Source organism: Rhinoraja longicauda, chromosome 22 (genome assembly GCF_053455715.1).
Source record: "Rhinoraja longicauda isolate Sanriku21f chromosome 22, sRhiLon1.1, whole genome shotgun sequence".
In the NCBI taxonomy this organism is placed as follows: domain Eukaryota; kingdom Metazoa; phylum Chordata; class Chondrichthyes; order Rajiformes; family Arhynchobatidae; genus Rhinoraja; species Rhinoraja longicauda.
Window position 1 is genome coordinate 7,520,230 of NC_135974.1, and position 22,481 is coordinate 7,542,710.

The 22,481-nt window shown below is 44.7% G+C and overlaps 1 protein-coding gene across 4 annotated transcripts in view; it reads left to right on the forward strand.

Moving 5' to 3' along the window:
* bmp7b (bone morphogenetic protein 7b) overlaps positions 1 to 22,481 on the forward strand; it is an 84,869-nt gene that overhangs the window by 50,406 nt on the left and 11,982 nt on the right. For 3 of the 4 annotated variants that reach the window (XM_078419259.1, XM_078419262.1, XM_078419260.1), the window contains exon 2: positions 8,796 to 8,988. In XM_078419259.1, coding sequence (XP_078275385.1) covers positions 8,796 to 8,988 — 193 coding nt within the window. Of the gene's footprint in view, positions 1 to 8,795; positions 8,989 to 13,248; positions 13,264 to 22,481 lie in introns of all 4 variants that reach the window. The other variant, XM_078419261.1, reaches the window with a different exon arrangement.

Genomic DNA, 22,481 nt, shown 5'->3' on the forward strand with positions numbered 1-22,481 from the left:
AAGGAGTTTGTACGTTCTCCCCGTGACCTGCGTGGGTTTTCTCCGAGATCTTCGGTTTCCTCCCACACTCCAAAGACGTACAGGTATGTAGGTTAATTGACTGGGTAAATGTAAAAATTGTCCCTAGTGTGTGTAGGATAGTGTTAATGTGCGGGGATCGCTGGGCGGCGCGGACTTGGTGGGCCGAAAAGGCCTGTTTCCGCGCTGTATCTGAAATATGAAATAAAATATGAAAATAATAAATAAGTAGGGCTACTGTTTTTCTTATGTTTATTAATTATTTGGATTTGGGTTTAAAGGCAACATTTCCATATTTGCAAACAGCATAAAACTTGGAGGGGTGATAAATCCTGAAGCCAGTAATAATAGAGAGACATAGAGCGGCACAGCATGAAAACATGCCCTTCGGACTACCTTGTCCACACCGACCAAGTTGGCTTATTGGGCCAGTCCCATTTGGCTGCATTTGCCACATATCACTCTAAATCCTTATCCATATATCTGTACTAATATATTTCAAATGTTGTAATTGTATCAGCTTCTATAGTTTTCTCTGGTAGCTGACTCAAATACCAACGACTCTCCAAGTGAAAATGTTATCCCTGTGGTCCCTCTTAAATCTTTCTCCTTTCATCTTAACCCCATGCCCTCTATTTTTAGAATGCTCTATTGTGGGAAAAAGATTGTGAGTGTTCACTTTCTCCATGCTACTCATAATTTTGTACACTTCAATAAGGTCACCCCATAGCCTCCAATGCTCCAAAGAAAAAGTTCTCACTATAACTCGTCCGGAGACCCTCATAACATCCTGGTGAATCCTTCTGCACCTTTTTCAACTGAATTACCCTTTTCCTATAGCTGACTTCAAGTAGATCTTCTTAGGCAACCACTTGAGATCCAGGATGACTTGCTCCATTGCATTTCTGAGGGGTCTGAGGTGACTGATCAAACCAATGTGGGAATCACAGACTCTTCCATAGATAAAGAAGGAGATGCCCATTGGTACAAACAGTCTTGTGGTTGTGAAACGGTGCACTGCTTTTTCAGTTTACATTGATCTAGGCGCTCCTTATGTGTGGACTCAAGTTTCTGTTTTGAATGATGAAAGAGCTATTTGCTGTTTTGATACCACCAGATCTATACTAACTTACTCATTATATCTTGCTTACCCTCAGGATTTCTCAATCCATCAACAACAGTCTTAAAAGTCTCCTGGTGTTCAAATACTTTCTCACCTTCTACATTTCTATCATATATGGTGTACGATTTTCCATATCCTCCTTCCTATCATTAGTAGCTGTGCTTTTTAGCATCTAAAATCTAGAATCAATGCCCTAAATCTCGAAAGGTAGACACAAAATGCTGGAGTAACTCAGCGGGACAGGCAGCATCTCTGGAGAGAAGGAATGGGTGATGTTCAAGACCCTTCGTCAGACTGATGTCAGAGGAGTGAGCGGGGCAGAGAAAGAATGTAAGACAGTAAGACTGGTGGGAGAACTGGGAAGGGGAGGGGATGGAGGGAGAGAGAGGAAAAGCAAGGACTATTTGAAGTTAGAGAAGTCAATGTTCATACGGTTGGGGTGTAAGCTACCCAAGTGAAATATGAGGTGCTGTTCCTCCAATTTGTGCTTGGCCTCACTCTGACAATGGAGGAGGCCCAGGACAGAAAGGTCAGATTGGGAATGGGAGGGGGAGTTAAAGTGCTGAGCAACCAGGAGATCAGGTAGGTTAAGGCAGACTGAGCGGAGATATTTAGCGAAACGATCGCCGAGCCTGTGCTTGGTCTCATCGATGTACAGGAGTTGACACCAGGAACAGATGAACAAAGTTGAACAAAGGGGACCATGAAGGCATGAGAGAGGAGCTGGCCAAGGTCGGATGAAAAGGGATCCTAGCAGGAATGACGGTGGAACAGCAATGGTAGGAATTTCTGGGCATAATCCAGAAGTTGCAGGATCATTTCATTCCAAAGAGGAAGAAAAATTCTAAGGGGAGTAAGAGGCAACCGTCGCTGACAAGGGAAGTTAGAGATGGAATAAAATTAAAAGAAAAAATGTATAAGATAGCAAAGAGTAGCGGGAAGCCAGAGGAGTGGGCAACTTTCAAAGGACACAGAAGATCACAAAAAGGGCAAAACGGGCTGAAAGGATGAGGTACGAAGCGAAGCTGGCCAAGAATGTAAAGAAGAAGAGTAAAAGCTTCTTTAGGTATGATAAGAGAAAAAGATTAGTAAAGGCAAATGTGGGTCCCTTGAAGGCAGAAACGGGTGAAATTATTGTGGGTAAACAAGGAAATGGCAGAAGAGTTGAACAGGTACTTCGGATCTGTCTTCACTAAGGAAGACACAAACAATCTCCCAGATACACTAGTGGACAGAGGATCAAGGGAGACAGAGGAACTGAAAGAAATTTGCATTAGGCGAGAAATAGTATTGGGTAGACTGAAGGGACTGAAGGCTGATAAATCCCCAGGGCCTGATGGTCTGCATCCCAGGGTAGTCAAAGAGGTGGCTCAAGAAATCGTGGATGCATTGGTGATCATTTTCCGATGTTCAATAGATTCAGGATCAGTTCCTGTGGATTGGAGGGTAGCTAATGTTATCCCATTTTTCAAGAAAGGAGTGAGAGAGAAAACGGGGAATTATAGACCAGTTAGCCTGACATCGATGGTGGGGAAGATGCTGGAGTCAATTATAAAAGAGATAATGATGACGCATTTGGATAGGGTTAAAAGGATTGGTCCAAGTCAGCATGGATTTATGTAGGGGAAATCCTGCTTGACTAATCTTCTGGAATTTTTTGAGGATGTGACAAGTAAAATGGATGAAGGAGAGCCAGTGGATGTAGTGTATCTAGACTTTCAGAAAGCCTTTGATAAGGTACCACACGGGAGGTTGGTGAGCAAAATTAGAGCACATGGTATCGGGGGAAGGGTATTGACATGGGTAGAGAATTGGTTGGCAGACAGGAAGCAAAGATTAGGAATAAACGGATCCTTTTCAGAATGGCAGGCAGTGGAGAGTGGAGTGCCGCAAGGCTCGGTGCTGGGGCCGCAACTATTTACAATATATGTTAATGATTTGGATAATGGAATTAGAAGTAACACTACCAAGTTTGCAGATGACACAAAGCTGGGTAGCAGTGTGAACTGCGAAGAGGATGTTAGGAGGTTGCAGGGTGACTTGAACAGGTTGAGAGAGTGGGCAGATGCATGGCATATGCAGTATAATGTAGATAAATGTGAGGTTATCCACTTTGGGGCAAAAATAAGGAGGCAGATAATTATCTCAATAGGTAAAGGGGAAGTGCAACGAGACCTTGGTGTCCTTGTACACCAGTCACTGAAAGTAAGCGTGCAGGTACAGCAGGCAGTGAAGAAAGCTAATGGCATCTTGGCCTTCATAACGAGAGGATTTGTGTACAGGAGCAAAGTCCTTCTGCAGTTGTATAGGGTCCTGGCGAGACCACATCTGGAGTATTGTGTGCAGTTTTGGTCTCCTAATTTGAGGAAGGACATTCTTGCTATTGAGGAAGTGTAGGGTAGGTTCACCAGGTTAATCCCTGGGATGGAGGGACAGTCATATGAGGAAAGATTGTAAAGACTAGGCTTGTATTCACTGGAGTTTAGAAGGATGAGAGGGGATCTTATAAAATTATAAAAGGACTAGACAAGCTAGATGCAGGAAAAATGTTCTCAAAGTTGGGGAGTCCAGAACCAGGGGACACAGTCTAAGAATAAAGGGGAGGCCATTTAAAACTGAGGTGAGAAGAAACTTTTTCACCCAGAGAGTTGTGAATTTGTGGAATTCTCTGCCACAGAAGGCAGTGGATGAATTTAAAAGAGAGCTAGATAAAGCTCTCGGGGATAGTGGAATCAAGGGATATAGGGAGAAGGCAGGCACAGGTTACTGATTGTAGATGATCAGGCATGATCACAATGAATGGTGGTGCTGGCTCGAAGGGCCAAATAGCCTCCTCCTGCACCTATTTTCTATGTTTCTATGAGGTTCGAAGAGGTGCAAGTGAACCTCTGCCTCACCTGAAAAGACTGTTGAGGTCCTTGGATGGAGTCGAGGGGGGAGGTAAAGGAACAGGTGTTGCATCTCTCTGCCGAAAGCAGAAAGGGGTGGAGATGGGAAGATGTGGCCAGTAGTGGGATACCGTTGGAGGTGGCAAAAATGTTGGAGGATTATATGCTGCATTCGACGGCTGATAGGGTTGAAGGTAAGGACATGGGGGACTCAGTCCTTGGTGTGAATGTGGGGAGGGGGAGCAAGAGCGGAGCTGCGGGATATCGAGGAGACCCTAGTGAGAGCCTCATCTATAATGGAAGAGGGAAACCCCCAATTCCTAAAGAATCCCTAAATATCTATATTCCTTTGCTTTCATAAAACCCTCTTCAAAATCTATTTGACAGACCTATAATTAGTATTCACAATATTTAATATTTTTAACTCAGTGACAATTTTTGTCACCACATATCAAAGTGCTTTATGATGATCAGTGCTGTTTCAACACAAGACTATTGTAGCTGATCTTGCAACCATGGTACTGGCTGATTTTAACAGAAAAGTGATGTAAGAAAACCATTGATTTTTACAATGTGAGTTATCGGTGTACTGAATTGCAATCCAGTTGTCCATAAATTTGTACTTTTGGATGAGCACATTTCCTTTGTTATCTTTATACATCTCCTCACACCACTCAAATCCAAATCTACAATACTTGAAAATTGCTGCATTTCTAATTTGGGTAGTTTGCTGTGGCTGGTTGTGCATTGGCATTTTATTTGATTACTAGACCAAGTGAACCCGTTGGGCCCAAACCTCTCCAGCATTTGTGCAGCACCCTCTCCTCCCCTCTCCCCGCCCTCCCTCCACCTCCCCCTCTCCTCTCCCCCCCACTCCATCCCCCTTAACCCCCTTTATCCTCCCTCCTCCCCCCTCCCTCCACCCCCTCCCCCCCTCCCTTGAAATAGATTTAAACTTTAAAATGTGAATAACAAAAAATATAACCGATTTCAATGAAACTTCTTCCATTAACGCCAAAGGGATGACGGTGAGTAAGGTGGGCCTAAAATTGTTGTTCTATCGTGTTATTACTTTTGGCTGTAGTTCAGGAACAAACAAACGGGAGTTTTAGTATATAGATATTCCACTTTTCAGAGTTTTCAGCAAAATAATACCAAACCTTCATGACACTTTGCCAGTTTTAATCTCTGCTATCTGCTTCCAGGGCACCTCCACAGCTACCACACAGTGAAGGATTATTAGAGCTAGAAAGAATAAGGTTTAGCCACTGCCTGAAACATGCCTCCGTCTCCTTCCATAAGGTGACACTGATGTACAATATTTTTAAGGATAAAATAACCCATTACATTTCATAACCAACACTCGTCAGGCATTCAGCAACTGTCTCTACAATGTATCTTCATGCTATGCAAAATTGTTGTGGAAATCTGGAACTCAGTACCCATAAAAGTAGTGGATGCTGGGGTCAGTTGAAGCTTTAATAACAGTGAAGATCATGTTTTGGTAGTTAAGGGAGTGGAAGGAATTTCAGCAGAAAGGGTTAATTAGGGTAGGATGTAGATGTCAATGTAAATAATGTGGGTTTGCAGAATTGAGTGACCAACTCCTATTCCATCCAGATTGGATTTCCTTTTATTTTACTCTTATCTGTCACATTGTTTTATTTTTTCTCAACGGATGCATCTGCTTTCTGACCCACGCATATAGATGTGAGGAATTTTGACCCTGTATTGTTTCCCCCCTTTTTGTCATCTCTTACATTTTTCCAACACACAATTTTATATTGCTAAAAAATGTCAGAGGATCGGCAATTTGTCCTTCATCTTTGCACTGCATTCATTAAACACATGGCTGATGTTCTACCTCAGCACCTATTTCCTGCACTAACCCCACCCCATGTCCCTTCATTTAATTAGTATCTAATAAATACAATCTATAGATCACTTCTAATTTTCACCTCCGATATTTTGTCCCACATTCACACCAGGAGTACCTGCATTATTCTATTAACTAGTGATTTGCCGATAATCTAATGTAAATAGTGTACTCTAAAAGAGTTGATTTTTGATTCAAACCAACCTCCAGAATTCTATCTCCAGCAGAACATAGTTCTTTGGAGTAAATATGGTCTACGACTTTTCACTCAATAGTGCACTTATTATTCCTAGCTTTACTTCAAACCAACCAGGTTCTTCAGAATTCTAGCCAGTGGTTTCCTTCCAACCAACATGATTAAACCGATTAGCTTTTTATTTTATAAATGTGTCAGAATAGATCAGGGATGGTATCAGAAATGCTGATAAAAGTTAAAGGGAACGCCACTTTAACGGCAGTTTGGTAAGCTTTACCTCCAGGCAGATTTTAACCACACCAATGAAACCCATAGAGTCATACAGCAAGGAAACATACCCTTTGCCCATGTTGATCAGGATGTCCCATTTGCACTAGCCCCATCTCCCCTTATTTGGCTCATATCTCTCTTAACCATTTCTATTCATATAGCTGTCCATGTCTTTTAAATGTTGTTATAGTATCTATCTCAATTACTTGAACTGGCAGTTTGTTCCTATGTGTAAAGTTGCCCCTCAGGTTCCTATTAAATCTTTCCCTTCCCACCTTAAACCTATGACTTCTAGTTCTTGATTCCCCTACTCTGGCTAAAAAGACAGTCCATTAACCCTATCTATTCCCCTCATGATCTTAAACACCTCTATCAGGTCACCCCTCACTCCTGCACTCCAAGCAATAAAATCCTAGCCTGCCCAGCTTCTCCCGATAGCTCAAGTCCTCAAGTCCTAGCAAAATCCTCATAAATGATCTCTGCACTCTTTTCAGCTTAACAGCCTCCTTCCTGCAGCAGGGTGACCAAAACTGAACATAATACTCCAAATACTTCTCTCCAACCTCTTCAAGGATCCCTTGCCACATCACTAGCTGAATATGGCAAAGGATCCTGAAATCTCCAGTCTGTGCGCTCTCCTTCCAGCAATATCCGCCCTCTTGAGAGTTTCAGCACACCTGGATCCCTGAGTGCACTAGGTCAATGAGTGAGTGTGACCCAAGGAAAGAACAGGGTTGAATGACAGAGATAGGGAGCAGAGTCTAGGGGAGATGGATCTGAGCAGGGTTCAAGGCGGTATTGGGGAGAGAATGCAGATCTGAGCTATGGTTGTTTTAAAAGAGGTAAAGTAGGATGCATGTTATTCTTTTATTGTATTTACATTTACCTTCCTCTCATATGTTCCACATGGCCATCTCCCCTGTGTGTTAATGATTAATAAGGGAATAGATTTTACCCACCAAGCAGCCTTACAAATTTGGTCAGGCTATATTTCAAAAACTATTTCTCACAAGATGGAAAACACTGCGCAATGTCCTCACATGATGAAAAGTGCTATCTCTATCCATGTTCTTTCCATTTAGCTTTAATAAGGTGCCACTGAAGCACAGCAAGTGCAAAACCTGCCAATATTAACTTCAATCATATGGATGTAGAAGGATATTCAAACACCTCATTCAAAGAAGGGAGCGGGGTGGGTGGTGGGGTTGTTTGTAGGTTAGTTACCTAATATTGGAGAATTCTATGTTCATATCGTTAGCTACCCGAATGCAAATATGAGGTGAACTCATATGCTAGGTATTTTCATCAGAAATCCCTATGTCTGAAATCTCCTTCAATCCTACAACTTTGAAATGAAGTTCGTCAGTAAAAATGAAAATTACAATTATTGATCAAAATCAAGGTTAGGTTGGGTTGATTAGTGGAAGTAAAATGTTGGTCAACGAGACAGAGTGGTGATCGTGGCCAGAGTTGATCATGAAGTTTGAAAATAGTATTTTGGGAAGAGCATGGGATGGTGGGTGGGTACAGCATCAAGCATGGATAATCTCACAGATGAAGACAACAGTGAGAAATTAGATCACTGGGCAGAAGAGACAGAAATTGAGAGGGAGAAACTGGAGATGAGAGGGAAGAAGGTATGATGAGGTGGAATGGTGCTTGGAGGATAAGTCATGGTGGGTCGAGATGGTAGGCAGCAGGTGCGAGACATATCAAATGTGGAGTGAGGATGGTGAAGGGTTTAGGAGAAGTAGAGCCAATAGAGATGGTGGCTGGAGGTGGGGGGGGTAGATTTCTGGGTAGCCAGGATGTAGAGATAGTGCTGAGGAGCAAGGAGAAAATATAATACAAGACACACATGCTGATGAGGTTGATTGACTATGGTGGTGGGGAAGTTGTGGTCAGCACATTCTGATTTCCGAAACTCTGACGGAGGACACCGGAAGAAAATCATTGTGAGGAGAAGATTTTTTTTTTTTAACTGATTTCGTTTTCAAACAGGATTATATCTAATATATTCTCTAGGCTATTGGTCCAGAAATAGTCACTACACGCCCCAACCTTTAAAGTCAGAAAAGAGGAGAGTTTCAGTTTAGACATTATCGATATTGTCAGCAACTTAATTTCTTTAATTTACTTCCATATAGCACATCTTGGATATAAAATAAATCCCTAAATATGCCAAGGAATCCGAATAGGATAAAACAAACATGAAATTTCACAAACTTTGATCATTTGCATCCTAAATTCAAGTTTGCAATAGTTAAAAGAGCCTTCAATACAAAATTCTACACTTTGTCATCTAATATGAAAAGGGATAGAAATCTGTTTTAAATGCATTTGGCACTCTAAAATAAAGATTTATATCTGATTTTAGGGTAAAAAACTGTCTGTTGAATATCCTCCAATGCTTCCTGTTTCTAGTGGAATATGACATGGAGATTTTCCACCAGCGACGACATCACAGAGAGTTTAAGTTTGATCTTGCGAAGATCCCAGAAGGGGAAGCTGTGACGGCAGCAGAGTTCCGAATCTATAAAGACTACATCAGAGAGCGGTTTGAAAATGAAACATTCCTGATTACAATCTACCAGGTGTTGGAGGGGCACATGGAAAGGTGAGCGAATCAACAAGGGCATGAAGTCCTGTCATCATGGTGAATAAGAATCTCACAATACATTTGAGTGTATTCAGTGTCAGAGCAGCAGTAGGAAATTTCAAAAGGCAGCTGTTGGGTTAGCTGTGTGTATTTCAATGTCGACGAAGCAGCGGCAAGTTTCAAAAGGTAGTGTTGGCTAAATGAATGGTCAATAAATTGGCTAATGGAGCAGGCCTATAAAAAGAAGGAAAGGTGTAGTGGAGCGTCCGATTGGGTGTGGCCACGTTGGGAGAGAGGCTGTGTTGAGAGAAGTGTGAGGCTTGGGATCAAGCGGCTTCGGCAAGCTGAACAAAGGTACAGTCTACTGTTCTTGTGTGTGATTGGTGTGCTTTTTTTAGTTCATGGAGATGGCAGGCAGAATGGTGGAATGCTCCTCCTGCAGGATGTGGGAAGTCAAGGAAACTGCTAGCATTCCTAATGACTACACCCTGCAGGAAGTGCTCCCAGGTGTAGCTCCTTGCAGACCTCCTTTATGAACTGGACCTGAAACTGAAGAAGCTCAAGATCATCTGAGAGAATGAAAACGTCACATATAGGAGCTATAGCAATGTGGTCACGCCGAAAGTACATGAACAGAGCAGCTGGGTGACCATGAAGAAATGGAGTAGGCAAGAGACCCCTGTCACCAATCCCCTTCGAAAACAATATACCTTTTGGGATCCTATAGAGGGGCAATGGCCCATGTGGGGAGAGCAGCAGCAGCAGTTGGGTCTGTTATACTGAACCTGGTTCTGCGGCACAGTGAGGAAGGATTGTATCTGTCAGAGCTATGGTGGAACACTCGTTAGTTAGGGAGATAGACAAGAGATTCTGTGGCAGAAAATGAGATACTAGGATTGTGTGTTGCCACCCTGATGTCAGGGTCCAAGATATCTCAGAGTGACTGCATGATATTCTTAAGGGGGAGGGTTAGCAGCTGGAAGTCGTTATGCATATTGGCACAAATAACATAGGTGAGAAAAGGATGAGGTTCTGCAAAGTGAATATAGGGAGTAAGACAAAAGGCTAAAAACCAGGATCTCCAGGTTAGTGATTTTCTGATTACTACCGATCTCACATGCTACTGAGGATAGGAACATGAAGATAGGGCAGGTGAATGCATGGCTGATGAGTCAGTGCCGGGGGCAAGGATTCAAATTTTTGGACAGAGGTGATCTGTATAGGAGGGATGGGCTGCACCTGAACTGGAGAGGAACCAATGTCCTGGCAGGCAGGTTTGCTAGTGCTACTCAAGTGGGTTTAAACTCGATTATCATGGGGGTGGGTTCCAGTTCAGGATCGAGGTAAGTGAGGGACTGGAAATCAGTATGGAAAGTGATGAAAGGAAGTATCGTGGACAGGTTAGGAATGAGCACAGCAGGGAGTAAGGGCTATTGGATTAAATTGCACTTATTTTAACGTGCGAGGCCTGACAGGTAAGGTGAATGAACTCAGGCTGTGAACTCAAGCTCAGGTGCGTGCAACTGGGTCATTCTGGACATTACGGAAATCTAGCAGCTTAATGTTCCAGGGTACAGGTGCTACAGGCGAGATAGAGGCAGGGGTAAAAGAGGAGGGGTTGTTGCTTTATTAAGGAGAATATCATGGCAGTGAGGCATTATGAGTGGAGCTGAAAAATAGAAGGGGATGATCACCTTGTTGGGAGTGTATTATAGGCTCACGGTCAATGGGAATTAGAAGAACAAATATGCCAGGAAATTGCAGGCAGCTACAAACCCAATAGGGTAATCATAGTAGGGAATTTAACTTTTCTAATTTTGATTGGGATTATGAAAGTGGCAAGGGCTGAGATGGGTTGGAATTTATCAAATGTGTTCAGGGCAGTTGCCTTTCAATATATAGAGGGGCCTACAAGGGAGAGGGCAAAGCTTCATCTACTCTTAGGAAATAAGGAAGGGCAAGGCACTGAAGTGTAAGTGGGTGAGCCCTTTGGGACCAGTGACCACCGTTCTATTAGCTTTAAAATAGTTATAAATAAAGACTTAGGGTAGGCCTGTAAGTTAAAATTCTAAATTGGGCCAAAGCCAACTTTGATCGTATTGGACACGAACTTGGTAAAGTTGAATACTGTAGGTTGTTTGTGGGCAAAGGGACATCCAGAAAGTGCGATGCTTTTAAAAGTGTGATGACGAGAGTTCAAGTCAAGCATGTTCCAGTTAGAGTGAAGGGCAGTGTGGGTAGGACTAAGGAAGCGTGGGTAACAAGAGAAATGGAGGCTCTCATCTGGAAAAAGGAGGCATGGACCATGTACAGGCAGCTGGGATCAAGTGTATCTCTGGAGAAGTTTTAGGCATTGAGAAACTTACTTAAGAAGGAAATCAGGAGGGCAGAACAGGGGAGAATCCAAAGAGATTTATGTATATTAAGGGAATAAGGTAACTAGAGAGGGAGTCGGACCGTCAGAAACCAAAGCATTCATCTTTGTGTGGAGGCGCAGTAAATGAGCAAGGTCTTCAATGTGTATTTCTTCTCTGTTTTTACTGTGGAGAAGTAAGTCTCCCAGGACTGATCAGATATATCAGAGGATGCCATGGGAAGCTCGAAAAGAATTTGCAAAAGCACTAGCTGAGATATACGAATCCGATGAGGTGCAGGAAGACTGTTGAAGAATGTTGGCTAATGTTAATAGACAATAGACAATAGACAATAGGTGCAGGAGTAGGCCATTCAGCCCTTCGAGCCAGCACCGCCATTCAATGCGATCATGGCTGATCACTCTCAATCAGTACCCCGTTCCTGCCTTCTCCCCATACCCCCTTACTCCGCTATCCTTAAGAGCTCTATCCAGTTCTCTCTTGAAAGCATCCAACGAACTGGCCTCCACTGCCTTCTGAGGCAGAGAATTCCACACCTTCACCACTCTCTGACTGAAAAAGTTCTTCCTCATCTCCGTTCTAAATGGCCTACCCCTTATTCTTAAACTGTGGCCCCTTGTTCTGGACTCCCCCAACATTGGGAACATGTTTCCTGACTCTAATGTGTCCAATCCCCTAATTATCTTATATGTTTCAATAAGATCCCCCCTCATCCTTCTAAATTCCAGTGTATACAAGCCTAATTGCTCCAGCCTTTCAACATACGACAGTCCCGCCATTCCGGGAATTAACCTAGTGAACTTACGCTGCACGCCCTCAATAGCAAGAATATCCTTCCTCAAATTTGGAGACCAAAACTGCACACAGTACTCCAGGTGCGGTCTCACCAGGGCCCGGTACAACTGTAGAAGGACCTCTTTGCTCCTATACTCAACTCCTCTTGTTACGAAGGCCAACATTCCATTGGGTTTCTTCACTGCCTGCTGTACCTGCATGCTTCCTTTCAGTGACTGATGCACGAGGACACCCAGATCTCGTTGAACATCCCCTCTTCCTAACTTGACACCATTCAGATAATAATCTGCCTTTCTATTCTTACTTCCAAAGTGAATAACCTCACACTTATCTACATTAAACTGCATCTGCCATGTATCCGCCCACTCACACAACCTGTCCAAGTCACCCTGCAGCCTTATTGCATCTTCCACACAATTCACACTACCCCCCAGCTTAGTATCATCTGCAAATTTGCTAATGGTACTTTTAATCCCTTCATCTAAGTCATTAATGTATATCGTAAATAGCTGGGGTACCAGCACCGAACCTTGCGGTACACCACTGGTCACTGCCTGCCATTCCGAAAGGGACCCATTTATCCCCACTCTTTGCTTTCTGTCTGTCAACCAATTTTCTATCCATGTCAGTACCCTACCCCCAATACCATGTGCTCTAATTTTGCCCACTAATCTCCTATGTGGGACCTTGTCGAAGGCTTTCTGAAAGTCGAGGTACACCACATCCACCTACTCTCCCCTGTCAATTTTCCTAGTTACATCCTCAAAAAATTCCAGTAGATTTGTCAAGCATGATTTCCCCTTCGTAAATCCATGCTGACTCGGAATGATCCTGTTACTGCTATCCAAATGCTCAGCAATTTCGTCTTTTATAATTGACTCCAGCATCTTCCCCACCACTGATGTCAGACTAACTGGTCTATAATTACCCGTTTTCTCTCTCCCTCCTATCTTAAAAAGTGGGATAACATTTGCTATCCTCCAATCCACAGGAACTGATCCTGAATCTATAGAACATTGAAAAATAATCTCCAATGCTTCCACTATTTCTAGAGCCACCTCCTTAAGTACCCTGGGATGCAGACCATCAGGCCCTGGGGATTTATCAGCCTTCAGTCCCATCAGTCTACCCAAAACCATTTCCTGCCTAATGTGGATTTCCTTCAGTTCCTCCATCACCCTAGGTTCTCCGGCCCCTAGAACATTTGGGAGATTGGGTGTATCTTCCTCAGTAAAGACAGATCCAAAGTAACGGTTTAACTCGTCTGCCATTTCTTTGTTCCCCATAATAAATTCCCCTGCTTCTGTCTTCAAGGGACCCACATTTGCCTTGACTATTTTTTTCCTCTTCACGTACCTAAAAAAACTTTTGCTATCCTCCTTTATATTATTTGCTAGTTTACCCGCGTACCTCATCTTTTCTCCCCGTATTGCCTTTTTAGTTAACTTTTGTTGCTCTTTAAAAGAGTCCCAATCCTCTGTCTTCCCACTTCTCTTTGCTATGTTATACTTCCTCTCCTTAATTTTTATGCTGTCCTTGACTTCCCTTGTCAGCCACAGGTGTCTCTTACTCCCCTTAGAGTCTTTCCGCCTCTTTGGGATAAATTGATCCTGCAACCTCTGCATTATTCCCAGGAATACCTGCCATTGCTGTTCTACCGTCTTCCCTGCTAGGGCCTCCTTCCAGTCAATTTTGGCCAGCTCCTGCCTCATGCCTCTGTAATCCCCTTTGCTATACTGTAATACTGACACTTCCGATTTTCCCTTCTGCCTTTCCATTTGCAGAGTAAAACTTATCATGTTGTGATCACTGCCTCCTAATGGCTCTTTTACCTCTAGTCCCCTTATCAGATCAGGATCATTACACAACACTAAATCCAGAATTGCCTTCTCCCTGGTAGGCTTCAGTACAAGCTGTTCTAAGAATCCATCTCGAAGGCACTCTACAAACTCTCTTTCCTGGGGTCCATTTCCAACCTGATTTTCCCAGTCTACCTGCATGTTGAAATCTCCCATAACCACCGTAGCATTACATTTGTGACATGCCAATTTTATCTCCTGATTCAACTTGCACCCTATGTCGAGGCTACTGTTTGGGGGCCTATAGATAACTCCCATTAGGGTCTTTTTACCCTTACAATTCCTCATTTCTATCCATACTGATTCAACATCTCCTGATTCTATGTCACCCCTTGCAAGGGAATGAATATCATTCCTTACCAGCAGAGCAACCCCACCCCCTCTGCCCACCTGTCTGTCTTTTCTATACGTTGTGTACCCCTGAATATTCAGTTCCCAGCCCTGGTCCTCTTGTAGCCATGTCTCAGTGATCCCTACAACATCATACTTGCCCATGACTAACTGAGCCTCAAGCTCATCCACTTTATTTTTTATACTACGCGCATTTAAGTACAACACTTTAACTTCTGTATTTACCTCCCCTCTCACATCGGTCACAAATGGCCCTGCCCTTAATCTCTTTTCCCCTCTAGAACTTCTGTTCCCATTCTTCCGAGAGTCTTCTGCAATATCTCCTGTATTCCCTTTAACCTCATCTTCATATTCCCAATTTGTTAACCCCTCCCCCCCACTACTTAGTTTAAAGCCACAGGTGTCGCACTAGCAAACCTGCCTGCCAGAATGTTTGTCCCCCTGCTGTTAAGATATAACCCGTCCCTTTTGTACAAGTCACCCCTAGCCCAGAAGAGATCCCAGTGGTCCAGAAATCTAAATCCCTGCTCTCTGCACCAGCCCCTCAGCCATAAATTCATACCCTCTATCTCTCTGTTCCTGGCCTCACCAGCACGAGGTACCGATAGCAGTCCAGAGATAACCACCTTCGACGTCCTACTTCTCAGTCTTTTTCCTAACTCTCTAAACTCCCGCTGTAGCACCTCCTTCCTCTTCCGCCCGACGTCATTCGTGCCCATGTGCACAACGACTTCAGGTTGATCGCCTTCCCTCACTAGGATTTTCTGAAGCCGGTCCGTGATGTGCTGAACCCTGGCACCAGGGAGGCAACAGACCATCCTCAAGTCCCTCCTGCTGCCACAGAATCTTCTGTGTGTTGAGCCTCTATTGAAGAAGGGCTGCAAAGAAAAGCCTGGGAACTATAGATTAGTGAGCCTAACATTTGTGGTAGGTAAGTTACTGGTGAAAATTCTGAGGGATAAGAACTGTATGCATTTGGATAGACCGAGGCTGATTATGGATAGTCAACCTGGTTTTGTTCATGGGAGATCATGTCTTATGAATCTGATTGAGTTTTCTTTTAAGAGGTAACCAAAAGGATTGATGTAGACGTTGTTTATATGGAATTTAGCGAGATCTTTAATAAGGATCCGCGTAGTAGGCTGCTCTGGAAGCTTAGTTTGCATGTCAGATAGTGAGAGCTAACTGACTGGATAGAGAATTTGCTTCATGGAAGGAAACAGAGGGTGACAGAAACATAGAAAATCGATGCCGGAGTAGGCCATTCGGCCCTTCAAACCAGCACCGCCATTCACTAAGATCACAGCTGATCCTCCAAAATCAGTACCCTGTTCCTGCTTTTTCCCCATATTCCTTGATTCCGTTAGCCCAAAGAACTAAATCTAACTCTCTCTTGAAAACATCCAGTGAATTGGCTTCCACTGCCTTCTGAAGCAGAGAATTCCACAGATTCACAACTCTCTGCGTGAAAAAGTTTTTCCTCATCACAGTCCTAAATGACCTACCCCTTATTCTTAAACTGTGACCCATGATTCTGGACTCCCCAAACATCGGGAACAATTTTCCTGCATCTAGTCTGTCCAATCCCTTAAGAATTTTATATGTTTCTACAAGATCCCCTCTCATCCTTCAAAATTCCAGTGAATACAAGCCCAGTCGACCCATTTTTTCATCATATGTCAGTCCCGCCATCCCGGGAATTAACCTGGTGAACCTACCCTACACTTCCTCAATAGCAAGAATGTCCTTCCTCAAATTAGGAGACCAAAACTGCACACAATACCCCAGGTGTGGTCTCAGCAGGGTCCTGTACAACTGCAGTAGGACCTCCTTGCTCCTAAACTCAAATCGTCTCGCAATGAAGGCCAAAATGTCATTAGCTTTCTTCACTGCCTGCTGTGCCTGCATGCTTACTTTCAGTGACTGATGTACAAGGACACCCAGGTCTCGTTGCACCTCCCCTTTTCCTAATCTGACACCATTTAGATAATAATCTGCCTTTCTGTTCTTTCCACCTAAGTGGATACCTTCACATTTATCTACATTATACTGTATCTGCCATGCATCTGCCCACTCGCCCAACCTATCCAAGTCACCCTGCACCTTCATAGCATTCTCCTCGCAGCTCACATTGCCACCCAGCTTTTTGTCATCCACAAACATGGAGATGTTACTTTTAATTCCCTCGTCCAAATCATTAATATATATTGTAAATTACTGGGGTCCCAGCACTGAGCCTTGCGGCACCCCACTGGTCATTGCAGCTTTGCGGCACCCCACTAGTCATGGTGGAAGATTGATTTACACACTGGAGGCCTGTGACCAGTGGTGTGGCTCAGGGGTCAGTGCTGGGCCATTACTGATATCAACGATTTGAGAGAGAATATACAAGCATAATTAGTCAATTTTCAATGACACTATAGTAGGTGGTATCATAGATACGGAAAATGGTTATCAAAAATTACAGCAGGATTTTGATCAGTTGGGCAAGTAGGCTGAAGGATGGTTAATAAAGTTTAATCCAGAGGAGTGCAAGGTTTTGCATTTTGGGAAGTCAAACCAGTGCAGCTCCTTCACAATGAACGGTAGAATCCTGGGGAGTAATGTAGAGCAGCAGGATCTAAGCGTACAAGTACATAGTTCCCTGAAAGTAGGACGGGTAGATAGGGGGGCAGTACGTTGGCCTTCATCAGTCAGGCTATTGAGGAAAGATAGGTAGATTGAGTATAGAAGTTGGCATGTTCTGGTACAATAGACAATAGACAATAGACAATAGGTGCAGGAGTAGGCCATTCAGCCCTTCGAGCCAGCACCGCCATTCAATGCGATCATGGCTGATCACTATCAATCAGTACCCTGTTCCTGCCTTCTCCCCATACCCCCTCACTCCGCTATCCTTAAGAGCTCTATCCAGCTCTCTCTTGAAAGCATCCAACGAACTGGCCTCCACTGCCTTCTGAGGCAGAGAATTCCACACCTTCACCACCCTCTGACTGAAAAAGTTCTTCCTCATCTCCGTTCTAAATGGCCTACCCCTTATTCTCAAACTGTGGCCCCTTGTTCTGGACTCCCCCAACATTGGGAACATGTTATCTGCCTCTAATGTGTCCAATCCCCTAATTATCTTATATGTTTCAATAAGATCCCCCCTCATCCTTCTAAATTCCAGTGTATACAAGCCCAATCGCTCCAGCCTTTCAACATACGACAGTCCCGCCATTCCGGGAATTAATCTAGTGAACCTACGCTGCACGCCCTCCATAGCAAGAATATCCTTCCTCAAATTTGGAGACCAAAACTGCACACAGTACTCCAGGTGCGGTCTCACCAGGGCCCGGTACAACTGTAGAAGGACCTCTTTGCTCCTATACTCAACTCCTCTTGTTACGAAGGCCAACATTCCATTGGCTTTCTTCACTGCCTGCTGAACCTGCATGCTTCCTTTCATTGACTGATGCACTAGGACACCCAGATCTCGTTGAACTCCCCCTCCTCCTAACTTGACACCATTCAGATAATAATCTGCCTTTCTATTCTTACTTCCAAAGTGAATAACCTCACACTTATCTACATTAAACTGCATCTGCCATGTATCCGCCCACTCACACAACCTGTCCAGGTCACCCTGCAGCCTTATTGCATCTTCCTCACAATTCACACTACCCCCCAACTTAGTATCATCTGCAAATTTGCTAATGGTACTTTTAATCCCTTCGTCTAAGTCATTAATGTATATCGTAAATAGCTGGGGTCCCAGCACCGAACCTTGCGGTACCCCACTGGTCACTGCCTGCCATTCCGAAAGGGACCCATTTATCCCCACTCTTTGCTTTCCGTCTGTTAACCAATTTTCTATCCATGTCAGTACCCTACCCCCAATACCATGTGCCCTAATTTTGCCCACTAATCTCCTATGTGGGACCTTGTCGAAGGCTTTCTGAAAGTCGAGGTACACCACATCCACTGACTCTCCCTTGTCAATTTTCCTAGTTACATCCTCAAAAAATTCCAGTAGATTTGTCAAGCATGATTTCCCCTTCGTAAATCCATGCTGACTCGGAACGATCCCGTTACTGCTATCCAAATGCTCAGCAATTTCGTCTTTTATAATTGACTCCAGCATTTTCCCCACCACTGATGTCAGACTAACTGGTCTATAATTACCCGTTTTCTCTCTCCCTCCTTTCTTAAAAAGTGGGATAACATTTGCTATTCTCCAATCCACAGGAACTGATCCTGAATCTATAGAACATTGAAAAATGATCTCCAATGCTTCCACTATTTCTAGAGCCACCTCCTTAAGTACTCTGGGATGCAGACCATCAGGCCCTGGGGATTTATCAGCCTTCAGTCCCATCAGTCTACCCAAAACCATTTCCTGCCTAATGAGGATTTCCTTCAGTTCCTCCATCACCCTAGGTTCTCCAGCCCCTAGAACATTTGGGAGATTGTGTGTATCTTCCTCAGTGAAGACAGATCCAAAGTAACGGTTTAACTCGTCTGCCATTTCTTTGTTCCCCATAATAAATTCCCCTGCTTCTGTCTTCAAGGGACCCACATTTGCCTTGACTATTTTTTTCCTCTTCACGTACCTAAAAAAACTTTTGCTATCCTCCTTTATATTATTGGCTAGTTTACCCTCGTACCTCATCTTTTCTCCTCGTATTGCCTTTTTAGTTAACTTTTGTTGCTCTTTAAAAGAGTCCCAATCCTCTGTCTTCCCACTCTTCTTTGCTATGTTATACTTCCTCTCCTTAATTTTTATGCTGTCCCTGACTTCCCTTGTCAGCCACAGGTGTCTCTTACTCCCCTTAGAGTCTTTCCACCTCTTTGGAATAAATTGATCCTGCAACCTCTGCATTATTCCCAGGAATACCTGCCATTGCTGTTCTACCGTCTTCCCTGCTAGGGCCTCCTTCCAATCAATTTTGGCCAGCTCCCGCCTCATGCCTCTGTAATCCCCTTTGCTATACTGTAATACCGACACTTCCGATTTTCCCTTCTGCCTTTCCATTTGCAGAGTAAAACTTATCATGTTGTGATCACTGCCTCCTAATGGCTCTTTTACCTCTAGTCCCCTTATCAGATCAGGATCATTACACAACACTAAATCCAGAATTGCCTTCTCCCTGGTAGGCTCCAGTACAAGCTGTTCTAAGAATCCATCTCGAAGGCACTCTACAAACTCTCTTTCCTGGGGTCCATTTCCAACCTGATTTTCCCAGTCTACCTGCATGTTGAAATCTCCCATAACCACCGTAGCATTACATTTTTGACACGCCAATTTTATCTCCTGATTTAACTTGCACCCTAAGTCGAGGCTACTGTTTGGGGGCCTATAGATAACTCCCATTCTACAAGACATTGGTGGGGCTGCATTTGGAGTATTGTGTTCAGTTTTGTTCACCCTGCTGTAAGAAGGATGTCCTTAGGGTGGGAAGAGTGCAGGGAAGATTTACGAAAATGTTGCCAGGACTCGAGGGACTGAGCTAAAGAGGAAAGGCAGACTATGATTTTATTTCTTGGAGTGCAGGAGGCTGAGGGTTGACCTTATAGAGGTGTATAAGAACATGAGGGCCTCAAAGAAGATAGTACCAGAGGACATAGACCCAAAGTAGATAGTACCAGAGGACATAGATTTAATGTGAATGGGGAAAGATTTATTAGGATAAAGAGGCAACTTTTTCCACACGGAGAGTGCTGGGTACATGGAACGAGCTGCTAGAGGAGGTATTTGGGGAAGGTACTATATCAACATTTAAAAGACATCTGGACAGGTACATGGATTTAAATGGTTTAAAAGTTTTATTCTGAAAAAGCTACTTCATGAGATCAGGGATATGAGGAAAGGTGTTATCAAAGTGGGAAAGTGCGATATTCAGTGGAAACAAAATAGCATTGTGCGAGGGTGCCCTCTAGTGTTATTTTTTAAATTGGCACCAAATCATTTTTTAAAAATGTACAGGCAAAATATTTAGCCCAATTATAAGGTAGTCACTAATAAACAATAAAAAAACAAAATTCAGGTTGATCCCGTTTATTCAGAATAGATGAAATGTAGAACTTGCTACCATATATCATTGGGTTGGCATAAAATATCAAGCCCTCCATCCTATCATGCCCATGCCAGCTATTGTACCATCTACACCAATTCCATTTATCTATTCTTGGTCCATCGCCTTCTATGTCTTGGCAACTCAAATACTGTTAAGATGCTTCTTGAATATTGTGAGAATATTTGCCTCCACTATTTCTTCGGGCAGCTTATTCTATCCTTGAACATTGAATTATCCAATTTAAAGTGTCTCCCCCCCCCCCCCTCACCCCAACTTTTTAAAAGTTCATTCTGCAGGAGTATGGCGAGGATATGGGTAAATTTTCGTCTTTGATGTTGTATTTTGTCCAACTCATTTGGGTTCTTTGCTTGTGGCTGGGTAGATGTAAAAAATTGTCCCTAGTGGGTGTAGGATAGTGTTAATGTACGGGGATCACTGGGCGGCACGGACTTGGAGGGCCGAAAAGGCCTGTTTCCGGCTGTATATATATGATATGATATGATAATTCTTTGTGCAGGACTGCAGTAGGAGACATAAAACGCTGCTCAAAGATCTCAGTGAGTCAGGCAGCATCTGTGGTGGGAATGAACAGAGAAAGTTTCGGATCAGGACTCTATTAGTTTAAAGAAAGGTCCCAACCTGTAAACATCACCTGAAATGAAGGCGAGGAGCCAGGTGTTTCGGGAAGAGTTTTAATTACTGTGGTTCTCTTGACCAGACGAGTCTGCAAGAGAGTGATCGCGCCTAAACCCCTGCCATTTATCCCTGTAGATAGGGGCTGCCCCCGGACTAGTCCATTCCCGTGCCGAGGGGTTCGATAATGGAATGGGCCAACTCTTGGGAGCCGCCACAGGAACCCCCCCAGAACCGGAGGCACGAAACGGACCGTCGGGCGCACAACCCGGTGGAGGCACAGGTGGGGGGAGCCGCGAAGGAGGGCGACCTCACAGCCGAGGCTGGGCAACCAGCACCGGCTGGTCGATGTCTAAATGCGTCGGCTTTAACCGGTCAATCGACACGGCCTCCGGCCAGCCCCCCATGTCCAACACAAAAGTCGTCTGTCCATGTTCCAGCATCTGGAACAGGTCCTCATACGGCCTCTGGAGCGGCGTCCGGTGGGCGTCACAGCGCAGGAAAACATAAGGGCAGTCCCGGAGGGCCGATGGCACATGTGGGCGGAATGTCCCATGGCGGGACGTCGGCACGGGCGCGAGCCTGCCAACTCGCTCGCAAAGGCGCTGTAGGGTGGACGAGGGTGGTCCCTGTTGCTCTGGTGCCGACGGCACGAACTCCCTGGGCACCGTGAGTGGCGACCCGTAAACGAGCTCCGCTGAAGACGAGGCCAAGTCCTCCTTAAGCGCAGTCCGGATGCCCAGCAAGACCCACGGCAGTGTGTCCAGCCAGTCCGGGCCGGAGAGTCGCGCCTTCAGTGCTGCCTTGAGTTGCCAGTGGAACGTCTCCACCATGCCGTTTGCCTGTGGGTGATAGGCCGTGGTGTGGTGCAGCCGCACACCCAACAGGTGAGCCATGGCCCACCACAGCTCAGAGGTGAACTGTGGCCCCCGGTCCGAGGAGATGTCCACCGGCACCCCAAAGCGAGCAATCCAGTGTGCGGCAATGCACGAGCGCATGTAGCTGTTGATCGGCCAGAAGAACGGCCTCCAGCCACCGCGTGAAGCGGTCCACTACCATGATGAGGTGGGTGATGACACGGGACAGTGGGAGAGGCCCCACGATGTCCACGTGCACGTGGTTGAACTGCCAGCACAGTAGACCGAACTCCTGGAGGGGCGTCCGGACGTGGCGCTAGATTTTGGCCATCTTGCACGGAATGCAGGTGCGGGCCCAGTGGCCAACCTGCCACATGAAACGTGCAGCCACAAGTGCCATCGTCGCCCGGATGGATGGGTGAGCCAGCCCGTGGATAATGTCGAACACCCTCCGGCGCCAGGCGGCCGGGACGATGGGACGACACATCACAGCTGACCGGACGACACATCACAGAGTAGCATTGCTCCTCCAGGGCCGAGAGGGATATCCTCAAGGCGAAGGCCGGAGATGGCAGTTCAGTTGGT